Source organism: Pan troglodytes, chromosome 21, assembly GCF_028858775.2.
Source record: "Pan troglodytes isolate AG18354 chromosome 21, NHGRI_mPanTro3-v2.0_pri, whole genome shotgun sequence".
Lineage (NCBI taxonomy): Eukaryota > Metazoa > Chordata > Mammalia > Primates > Hominidae > Pan > Pan troglodytes.
This window is the reverse complement of record NC_072419.2, coordinates 24,971,910-24,983,932: the sequence shown is the minus strand read 5'-3', so window position 1 is coordinate 24,983,932 and position 12,023 is coordinate 24,971,910. Positions and strand designations below refer to the sequence as shown.

General features: G+C 39.6%; 1 protein-coding gene across 10 annotated transcripts in view; it reads left to right on the top strand.

Annotated features, from left to right (window-relative positions):
- Positions 1-12,023, top strand: part of DZANK1 (double zinc ribbon and ankyrin repeat domains 1) — an 87,344-nt gene that overhangs the window by 1,213 nt on the left and 74,108 nt on the right. For 4 of the 10 annotated variants that reach the window (XM_063802521.1, XM_054674829.2, XM_009436886.5 and 1 more), the window contains exons 2-4: positions 1,199-1,421; positions 6,354-6,507; positions 11,239-11,353. Coding sequence is in view for 7 of the 10 variants with exons in the window: in XM_054674829.2 (XP_054530804.1) it covers positions 1,313-1,421; positions 6,354-6,507; positions 11,239-11,353 (378 nt within the window). In the remaining 3 variants the exon portion in view is untranslated. The remainder of the gene's footprint in view (positions 1-1,198; positions 1,422-6,353; positions 6,508-11,238; positions 11,354-12,023) is intronic. The other 6 variants (XM_063802517.1, XM_063802522.1, XM_063802520.1 and 3 more) reach the window with 3 other exon arrangements.

Here is a 12,023-nt window from a genome sequence, read left to right as displayed (position 1 = left end):
GACGCTCGCGAATTACTTCCTCTCCTACATATTTTTTATTTAGAATTTTTCAACTATTTTTATTTTATCTGCCTTTCACTTGAATGGAAATGCGACTATGGGCAAGTCTCAAGTCCAGCCACACTCCCGTAGGAGCTATTATTGTGCTGTCAGTATCTGTAGTTTATATTCTTGGCCCTAGATCCGGAACTATCCAACAAGGCATTAAGTTCACCCCTTAAATTTAGGTAACCCATTTTTGAGAATACAGTCTGTGACAAAGCTCAAACTGCAGACATGTTCAGATCAGCATTATTAGAACTGCAACAGGCAAAACTAAAAAGAAACTAGAAATAGCCTAAATGCCCAGCCACAAATGGATAAATAAGTACAGGGAAAACTAAATAATACAGTGAGAATGCAAGAAGTAGACTATAAAAATGGAATGAATATGTAGATTATAATTGGGCAAAATCTATGGATTATTAATGAAATTTGAAAAGGCAATACAGAGATGTAAATGGTTGTTGTGTTAAGGTGAGCGTTTTTTCCCCCTGAAACCTTCTGTGCATTAATTATGACAACCTTCCTCCCCACCCTCACCTCCAAAAAGACCAGTAAGGCTTTCATACTGGTAGTTAATTATTAATACCAGGATTTATAAATACAGTAGATGAAACGGGAGGCTTGTGTTTATTGGTCACTGTTTATATTCTTGCAAACTTCCTTTCCACTGAGAAGTAGTACTCTGCAGTCCTTCTAAAGTGTCTTTGCAGCTTTCAAATACTAGAACTGCTCTGGTGATAATGGCAAGGCTGTGAACCCGGAGCTTTCCCAAAAAAGTTAGCTCTAACTAACATTTTGTGGTACACACAGAATTACTTCTGTTCCCCTTGTATGATGACTTGCCCTGAAGCCAAGAGAGCTGACACACACCAGAGGCAGGAAAAGGCGATAATGATTTACAGGGAACTCAAGTCAGAGCGTTAGTGATAGTCTCTGTTTTGCCTTACTCATTTAATTTGCCCTTTTAAAGTAACTTCTTTCTTTTCCCCATCTCATTCATTCACGCTCCTTTTGCAGAAGTGAGGTATTTAGATAATCAAAACCCCACACAAGACCTCAACAGCAAATACAGATGAAATGTAATTATTATTTCAATTAAAAAGGGAATAATATTTGTAGTGTCACGTTAACAGTATTCTCTCGTTTTAACTAGTTTTGCTGCATTTAAATTAAGTGCTGCTCTTCAGCTTTTGTGTACAGCTATAAGTGCACATTGGAATTTATATATATATATATAGAGAGAGAGAGAGAGAGAGAGAGAGAGAAAATGACTGCTGGTTCAGTGTGTGTCCCTCAGATCATACCACTACGAGTGCCTCAGCCTGGAAAAGCTAACCATGAAATTGATAACAATACGCTTTTGGAAATGAAATCAGGTAAGAATCATATATGTTTGAAATTGTTTAAAATAACATTGTCATATTTCTTGTGTTATCTGGTTGCTGGTTTATCTCTTTGCCTGCTTTCTCACTCTTTGCTCAGCTTTTTGGGAAATTTGTAAAACTTCTAAAATTTGAAACAGTGCTGTACATTGATGGTTTATAGAGTGGTATACATTTAGATTAAAATGGTTAGCTTTGACCAACCTTTCATTTGTATAGTTTCAGCAATGTCTTGACTTACCTTAGCCAAGGTAAGACGTTCCAGTGGTGGCCGGGCGCGGTGGTTCACACCAGTAATCCCAGAACTCTGGCAGGCTGAGGCAGGTGGATCACTTGAGGTCAGGAGTTCAAGACCAGCCTGGCCAACATGGCAAAACTCTGTCTTACTAAAAATACAAAAATTAGCCAGACATGGTGGTGGGCACCTGTAATCCTAGCAACTCAGGAGGTTGAGGCAGGAGAATTGCTTGAACTTGGGTGGTGGAGGTTGCAGTGAGCCGAGATCGCGCCAGTGCACTCCAGCCTAGGCAACAGAGCAAGACTCCGTCTCAAAAAAAAAAAAAAAAAAAAAAAGTCCCGGTGCTTCCCCAAACTTTTCCAAAATGTTCATTATTTAGCTGGTATAATAAATTTGACCTACTGATACAGGCTTTCCAGTCAGACAGGTTGGAGACTTAATCCCTGCCTTGACAACTTCTAGTGACCTTGGGTACATTACTTAGCCTTTTTGAGTCTGTTTCCTCACTGTAAGACAGGAATAATAATATCTACTTCTTAGAGCCATTGTGAGGATAAATAGGTTCGTGTATGTATGAGGTGCACAGGGTTTGGTATATAGTAATGCGAAAATAAATCTCAACTCTAACTACAGAAATAAAGCAGTGAGGGCCAGGCCTGGTGGCTCATGCCTGTAATCCCAGCACTTTGGGAGGCTGAGGCAGGTGGATCACCTGAGGTCAGGAGCTTGAGACCAGCCTCCTGTCTCTACTAAAAATACAAGATTAGCCAGGCATGGTGGCCAATGCCTGTAATCCCAGCTACTCGGGAGGCTGAGGCAGGAGAATTGCTTGAAGCCAGGAGGCGGAGGTTGCAGTGAGCCGAGATGGCGCCACTGTACTCCAGCCTGGGAGACAGAGCAAGACTCCATCTCAAAAAAAAAAAAAGAAAAAGAAAAAAGAAATAAAGCAGTGATTGTATATCCTGCTAATACTTATTCTTCAAAATCTTAAATATGTGTGTATATCTACACATACACATATATATACATACACATATATAATTAACATAAGGAAGGAAAGTTTTACAGGTAAAACATATGAATAAATAGATGTGTAAAAAAGACTTTGAAATTCCAATTTTTGCCTTTTTTAAAACCAATTATATATTTTAATAACTGAAATGTGTACAAACTATCTGCATTTATGGTATGACCCCTGTGCTGCTTAGACCAAGAGTTCTAACTAAGCATATGTATTATTATCTGTGTTCTCCTTTAGCTTAAAAGCTGATACAATTTTTTAAACTGTCAAACCAAATTAAACATTTTAATATATGTGCCCATAATTCTTAGGAGAAGTTGGGTGACTATTGACAAAAGATGATATGAATGGTAGGGTATCAAAATTCCCTAATATGTAAATATCAAATAAATAAATAGTTTTCACAATTCAGTAACAAAAAGAACAGTAACCCAGAGGAAAAATGGGCAAAGGATATGAAAAGACCTTTTTTTGTTTTTTCTTTTAAAACTTTTATTTTAGGATTGGGGGTACATGTGCAGGTTTCCTACCTGGGTATATTGTGTGGTGCTGAGGTTTGGGGTATGGTTGAGGCCATAACCCAGGTAGCAAGCATTGCTGTAGGTTTTCAGCCCTCCCCACCCTCTGGTAGTCCCCAGTGTCTATTGTTCCCATCTTTATGTCCATTTGTACCTAATGTTTAGCTCCCATTTATAAGTGAGAACACGTGGTATTTGGTTTTCTGTTCCTGTGTTAATTCTCTTAGGATTATGACTTCCAACTACATCCATTTGCTGCAAAGGACATGATTTCATTCTTTTTTATCACTGCATAGTATTCCATGGTGTGTATGTACCACATTTTCTTTCTCCATTTCACCATTGGTGGGCACCTAGGTTGGTTTCATGTCTTTGCTATTATGAATAGTGCTGTGAGGAACATATGGGTGCATGTGTCCTTTTGGTAGAACAATTTATTTTCCTTTGGGTACATACCCAGTAATGGGATTGCTAGCTTGAATGGTATTTCAACTCTTATTTCTTATTTCTTTTTTCTTTTTTTTTTAAGACCGAGTCTTACTTTGTTACCCAGGCTGGAGTGCAGTGATGCAATCTTGGGTCACTGCAACCTCCGCCTCCTGGGTTCAGGTGATTTTCATGCCTCAGTCTTCGGAGTAGCTGGGATTACAGTTGTGTGCCACCATGCCCAGCTAATTTTTGTATTTTTAATCTGCCTGCCTGGGCCTCCCAAAGTGCTGGGATTACAGATGTGAACCACCGCGCCCGGCCTCAACTCTTATTTCTTTGAGAAATTTCCAAGCTGCTTTCCACAGTGGCTGAATTAACTTACATCCCTGCCAATAGTCTATAAGTGTCCCTTTTCTCTGCAACATCTGTTAGTTTTTGACTTTTTTAACAAAGGCCATTCTGACTGGTGTGAGATGGTGTGTCACTGTGGTTTTGATTTGCATCTCTTTGATGATTAGTGATGATGAGCATTTTTTCATGTGTGTGTTGGCCACTTGTATATCTTCTTTTGAGAAATAATGAAAAGACATTTTGTAGGAAAGGAAATATAAAGGTCTCTTAAACATATGAAAATATTTCTTCTCCTTACACTTCTCTCTGCCGCTTCGTCTGCTTGCTGAGCAGAACTTATCCCTGCTTCACCTCCAAGCACTTAATCACCACCTGACAAACTACATTTCCTTGTTTGTTTACTGTTTCAGTGTCCTTCCTAAAACATAATCTCCATGAGAGCAGGGACCATTCTAGGTACAGGGGATATGCAAGGAGCCCCTCAGATATACTTTTGCATATCCCCTATACCTAGAATGATGTCTGGTACATAACAGGTATTCAGCAAACATTCGTTGTAATGAATTAGTGAGTTTTACTCAAAATGCAAGAAAGATGAATTGAAACTACAAGATAGTATTTTTTTTAACCTAGGAAATTAGGAAAACTAAAAGAAAAATGGATAACACACTAGATGAGGAAGATTGTGGTCAAATAGGTGTTTTCATGCATTGCTGGTGGCAGTGTAAATTGCTTAACCATCCATGGAGGGCAGTTTGGAAATATTAATCAAGATTACAAATGCTGGCAGGGCACGGTGGCTCACACCTGTAATCCCAGCACTTTGGGAGGCTGAGTGGGCAGATCACCTGAGGTCAGGAGTTCGAGACCACCTTGGCCAACATGGCAAAACCCCGTCTCTACTAAAAATACAAAAATTAGCTGGGCGTGGTGGTGGGTGCTTGTAATCCTAGCTACTCAGGAGGTTCAGGCAGGAGAATCGCTTGAACTCGGGAGGCAGAGGTTGCAGTGAGCTAAGATCGCACCACTGCACTCCAGTCAGGATGACAGGAGTGAAACTCTGTCTCAAAAAAAAAAAAAGATTACAAATGCATGTATCTTTTGACTCAGCAGTAACTAGTTCTACATATTTGTCTTGCCCATATATTTACAGAAATAATTCTTTACAAAATTATTTATTATAGTGCTTATAATTGCAAAAGAAACAAAGAAAAGGAAAAAAGAAGACAGCCTAAAGATCCATGTGTAGGGAATTGGTTAAATTATTGTTCATCTATATAAGAGAATGTGGTGCAGCTATAACAAATAATGAGGAAGCTCTTTTTTTTAAAAAAATTTAAATTTATTTCCTAGGAAGCTCTTTATGTAACAATATAAGACATACTGATAAATGAAAAAAGAAATGTGTGGAACAGGGTATAGTATGCCATCATTTGTGTCAAAAGAGAGGGAGAAATTATGTACATAGATGCTTGTATGGATATAAAATATTTTTGAAGGTTACTGAAGATACCATTGATAACCTTTGGGAAGCTGGTGTCCTGGGTTGGGGGAGACTTTTCACTGTATACCCTTTTTGACCTTTTGAATCTTGAATCATGTTTGTATCAGTGCCCTGTTGGAGAGGCAAAAGAGCATAGTGGTTCAAGAGCAGGGGCTATGTATCCAACCTAGCAGAAGTCAAATCACAACTCCTCTATTATTTAGCAACTTTATTAATCTCTCTGGGACTCAGTTACCTCATCTATAAGATGGATGTAAAATAGGACCTACCTCATAGGGTTGTACAGATGAAATGAGCTCATTCATGTAAAGCACAATGCTGGTACAGAGAAAGAACTGCATTATTGCTATTACTATTCATTTCCATTATGTATATATAATAACCTATAGATCAGTTATTTAAGGAGATTAACACAATCTTAAATCACAACTTTTTTTTTTTTTGAGATGGAGTCTCACTCTGTTGCCCAGGCTGGAGTGCAGTGGTGCGATCTCAGCTCACTGCAAGTTCTGCGTCCCGGTTTCTGGCAATTTTCCTGCCTCAGCCTCCTGAGTAGCTGGGACTACAGGCACCCGCCACCACGCCCGGCTAATTTTTTGTATTTTTAGTAGAGATGGGGTTTCACTGTGTTAGCCAGGATGGTCTCGAACTCCTGACCTTGTGATCCGCCCGCCTCGGCCTCCCAAAGTGCTGGGATTACAGGTGTGAGCCACCTGCCTGGCCTAAGTCACAACTTTAAATCTTAACTTAAATCACAACTTTAAATCTTAAATCACACACTTAGATCTTAAACTGACCTATAGGCATTATTCAGGGACTTGCTACTTTGGTGTTAATTATAGTTATCCTGTTTTGGATTTTTCAGACACTCCAGATGTCAACATATATTATACTCTGGATGGCAGCAAACCTGAATTTCTAAAGAGAATTGGTTATGGGGAAAATAACACATTTAAGTATATAAAACCTATTACTCTGCCTGATGGAAAAATACAAGTTAAAGCTATTGCTGTCTCTAAGTAAGTTAAGAGCATGGTGATTAATTTAATTTATGATATAATAACATTATGTTCTAATTTTATTCATTTTTTCCTATCAGAATCAGTGCTGCATTAGAAGGACACTACTGAAACGTTATTTTAATTTCAGCATACATACGTAACATTTGTGTTTTACTTGCCTTTCATTGAGGCATACCGTAAGGTGCAGAAATCATAAGTATACAGCTCAGTGCAGTGTTATGTATATTAATACTGTTTTTATTTTAAATTCCACATTGGGGTTTCAGGAAGGAAGATCCTTTCCAGGGCCGGGGGCCTCTAAAGAGCTCCATCTGGCTCTGAAGAAAATACTGTGTTCGCGGAGTGGCTCTTTTATTCCCCGGGATGCAGCCTACAACCACCGCCGTCATTCTCGATTTCGTTTTGTATCGACTTAATTGGCCTTCAAAGCTACTGTCATTTCAACTTGTTGGACATTAGCTACCATACTTTTTTCTTTATCCTTTTTTTTCTTAATGACTTTTCCCCATTTTCAAATATAGAAACACTATTTAATTTGGCAACCTTCACCATGTGTTGTAGGCTAGGAATTATTTTTCCAGCAATGCAGGTTTGGCCACATTTTGGGAACATTTAAAAGCCCCAAACCAAATGCAGTACCTGGCTGGCCCAGGTACTTTGAAAGGACTCTAGCCCCACCCCCCACTGACTGAATTACTGCATGGCTTTTTGAGGAGAGCTGCACATTCCACAGCAAACATGATTGCCTTGGCATCTGAAAATTATAACAAATAAAATGAAACAAAACAACCCCTTTATGCACATTATTATTGTTTTAAAGTGTGTTCTGCAAATGGAGTATATGCACGTTATTTTTCTTTATAAAATGTTGTCACACTTGCCAGGCCACTTCTATCGAGGTAAGTCATCTCAATTATTAAAAATTAAGAACCTCAATACTCTGGTGGCCAAATGCTGTAAAGCAGGCCTCCTTAGAAGCTGCAAGTAGTAGTAAAATGAAGAGGCAATTTAATGACTGACTATGCAGTTTGAAGGAGTTAATAAGGCTTTCAAGAGAGAGTAAAAAATAAAGTCATTCTTTATGCCTCTCACTGTTCTGCTCTGTGCCCACTAAGTGTCTATTCTGAAAGGTGCTGTTAGTATTTCAGATGTGCTCAGCTTAGGGAAAACATTTATTTAAAAACGTTTGAGTTTTCAACTCAAAAGGTGAATGCCTTAGCTGGTTCCCCAAGGAAGGGCCAGCTGGGGTGGGGGAAACAACCTGGATCTTAGGGGGTGGAATAGGTGGATATGAGCCAGGCCTCTACTCATGTGACCTCATGTGGGGTTGTAAGTGTGTGTTCCAGGAGCCTCACGACCATCCAAGATTCAGGTGATCCCTGGATGGAGAGGCTTGTGATGCCTGGGAAGTGTGTGTTAACAGGAAGGACAATTGGATCTTGAATGACAGGCCTGGGGCCAAAGGTGAACATACAGATGAGATGGATGCTGAGGCGAATAAGTTAAGGAAGTGGTTCATCTAAAAGATCATCTATATCTGTAACCAGATTTATGAATCTGTTTAACATTAAACAACATAGAAGTTTTAAGCTAACTTTCTTGAAGATGGAGAAAAAAATTCCAAGAAATACACAATTCATCTAAATAGCCACTACCTATCTGTGAGTGACAGTATTTAGAAATAACATCTCAGCTTTCTGTGATCAGAAGACACTTGCATGTTCACTGGCTGGAGTGACTCATAGGTGGCTAAATTTCCCTGTTTAAATCTCTTCTTTAAAAAAAACAAAACAAAACCAGATTTAAAGATTCATAAATCTTCCCCTCTAAGATCCAGGGATACTTATTTACTTAAAGGTTCAAAAATTTTAAGAAATATAAAAGTTGGGCATGTAAGAAATCTGAGCAGTTGCTGAAGAAATGCTAATGAACCAGACAATATGTATTAAAGATCATATGAAAATCAGTAAGGGCAAAGCAGACAAAGAACACTGAAGAAAGAAGATAATTGGAAATATAAAAAGTATTAAGAGTCTGGCCAGGTCAAATAGAAACACTGGCTGTGGTAACCTTTGAGCCATAATCACATGGAAAGGATAGCATAGGAAAGGTGAGCTTTCAATGCATTTGAGGAGGGGTGAGAGTTAAACACATCAAATAAATCGCCAAGCGTGGTCATGATGACGTGGCAGAGGCTGCTGGATGTCCCCCAATATCTGTTTTTCCCTTTAATAATAGGGCCCATGATTTTTAGCCAGGCACATGGTTGCCTAGAAGATATTTCCCAATCCCCGTTGCAGCTAGTTAGAGATGTGTACCAGGCTGTGGCCAGTGGATACATGTAGAAGTGATGTGTTCAACTTTAAGATTGTGCGTTTAAAGAGAAAGGGTGGGCTTTGCTTCCAATTGGCTGGAATGTGGATGTGGTTGGCCAGTCAGGTTGGGCCATGAGGATAAATGCAATGTCGTAGAAATGATGGAGTAACCAAGTAGAAACTTGCTATCGTGCTCCTGTCACCATGACACCCCTATACCTAGCTCTAGACTGCTTATACCCTATTACTTCTGTCTTGTTTAAGCCTCTGTTTGTTTGTTTGTTTGTTCATTTGTTTTTTGAGACAGGGTCTTGCTGTGTCACCCAGACTAGAGTGTAGTGGTGTGATCTTGGGTCACTGCAACCTCCGCCTCCTGGGTTCAAGCAATTCTTGTGCCTCAGCCTCCTGAGTAGCTGGGATTACAGGTGTGCACCACCACAACCCAGCTAATTTTTTGTACTTTTGGTAGAGATGGGGTTTTGCTATGTTGGCCAGGCTGGTCCTGAACTCCTGGCCTCAAGTGATTCGCCTGCCTTGGCCTCCCAAAGTGCTGGGATTACAGGAGTGAGCCACCGTGCCCTGCCATAAAGCCACCATTGTTTTGATTCTGTGTTACAACGACCAAGCCTATATCTTGATAGACAAGGGACAAGTATCAAGCAAATACCTACAGAGAACATGATCAAGAGTACAGGTCATCAACAAGGCTGACAATATGAAGTGTCAGCAAGTATGTGGAGAAGCTGGACCCCTCAGCTACTGCTGGTGGGAATGTAAAATGGAACAGCCACAGTTTGGCAGTTTCTGAAAATTAAACACATACCTGCCATATGACCCAACAATTCCACTCCTCAGTATCTATTGAAGAGAAATGAAAATGTGTCCACATAAAGACTTATACATGAATGTTCATAGCAGCATTATACATAATAGCCCAAACCCAGAAATAATCCAAATGACCATCAGCTGGGGAATGGACATAAAAATTGTGGTATATCCATAAAATGGAATACTACTCAACAATAACAATGAACAAGTTACAACAACGTAGATGAGTCTCCAAAAAAAAGAAATAAATAAAAAATACAGACACGTAAGATGACCACATATGTATAATTACATTTATGTTAAATTTCTAGAAAAGACAAAACTATAGAGATAGGAAACAGATCAGTGGTTGCCTAGGAGGTTGGATAGGAGTGACTGCACACAGGCACAAGGGAATTCTTTTGGGTGATGGAAATGTCCTAAATATTTCCACTGTGGTGATACTCACAAAATTGTGTACATTACATTGACTGAATTCCGTTGAACCAGATACTTAAAATAGATGAATTTTATGTCATGTAAATTATACCTCAATAAAGCTGTTAAAAGATAGAGTATAGGTGAGCTACTGGTACTGAAATAACATCACCACTAGTTTTTAGTCATGGGCACTGCTACATTGTCTTCTTATGAAGCTCTTACTGCATCAGAGAACAAGATGAATTGTGAAATATTATGAATGAATGGAAAACATGATAGTATTTGAGTTACAGAATCTACCAGAGCAGCATATATTACACTGTCTACAGCTGAGACAGGGAAAATGCTCTTGATTCATGTGGAATGACCTAGGCAACACATTTTTTGTTTTAGAATAGTTTGAGCCTTATGGTCTGATATCTTTATGATGAATGTGGTAGATAGTCTTCAAAAATGGCCCCCAATGAACTATGCCTCCCAGAATTTATGCCCTTTTGTAACCTTTCTGCTGGTGTTGTGACTTGCTTTTGACCAATAGAATGTTTCAGAAATGATGCCAAGGACTTCTGAGATCACAAGAAGTATTGTAGTTTCTGCTTTGGTTTCTTGGGACAAAAACACTGGCAGGGGGTTGGGGTAGTCAGGTACTATGGAGGAAGTCTGACTACCTGAGGCTTCCATACTGTGAGGAAGCCCAAGCTAACCACATGAGAGAGAGAGGGAGGGACAGAGGGATGGAGATTGAGTGAGAGTGATGAGTGGCGAGCCCCTAACTGTTCCAGTTACCCCAGCCCAGGCTTTGCATATTTGAGAGAAGTCATTTTGAACATCCAGCCCAGTTGAGCCTTCAGTTGACTCCAGCCCTTGCTGATGTTTGATGGCAGCCACATGGAAGAGCTCAAATGAGACCTACCCAGTGGGGACCGTGAATCCACAGATTCATGTTTTAAGGCACTACCTTTGGGGTGGTTTGTTACATAGCAGTAAATAGCCCAAAAGGAAGGAGGTCAGGAAAGACTATAGAAATTACATTTGATTTCTTCAATTTGAAATACAATAAATTTGGTAGCTAGACTAAGGCACTTTAATAAAATCATCTTGTTAGCCACTTTTTAAAAAATCCTTGTGTAACACAGACTTTTTCTTTCTTAATAATAATTTTCAGAGACTGCAGACAGAGTGGCATTGTGACAAAGGTGTTTCACGTAGACTATGAACCACCAAATATAGTCTCTCCTGAAGACAATGTTGAAAATGTTCTCAAAGATTCTTCAAGGCAGGCAAGTAATGAAACTATAATCCATTCAGATTGTCACTGTATTTTGGTTCCTTCTTTCTCAGTGAGCAGATCTTGCCTTTTATTACCTTACCTCTGCTCACAGTCAGGTCCTTATAACTGAAGTCATTATCAACCATTGCAAAGCATCTTTACTGATTTCTCAGCCTTTTGTTAGTCTCCTATCCACCCTGAAGATGAGAGTTCCTGCTGAGCATTGGGGTCCATGCTCCAGTGTCTTCAGTGGCTCTCTCTTACCTACTGAAAAAACCAGAAACCTTTAGCCTTCCATCCAAGTCATTAGTTTCTGCCCTTGGTCAGCTTTTCCTGGTCTGTGAACCCCCTGCATATACTCCAACCAAACTGGACTGTGTTTGCTATGCCCTATCACTGCTATCCTGGCACCCAGGCCTTCTTTTATAAACTGCTTTGAGCATGTGATTACTTTGTTCCTTGTTTATCTTGCCTATGCATTATAAGCTCCAAGGTGGCATGGTTGCCATACTCATTGCCTTGCACAGGAGCAGGCAGGAGAGGGTGGTGAGTGTGTATTTGCTGAATAGATGCATTAAGTAGAAGTCCTCAGTGGGCATAGAATTCTTTTATGTTGAAATCTTTGTTCCCAAATATCTACAAAGCCTCCCCACTGTGAAGAGTCAATTAGATCCATCTGA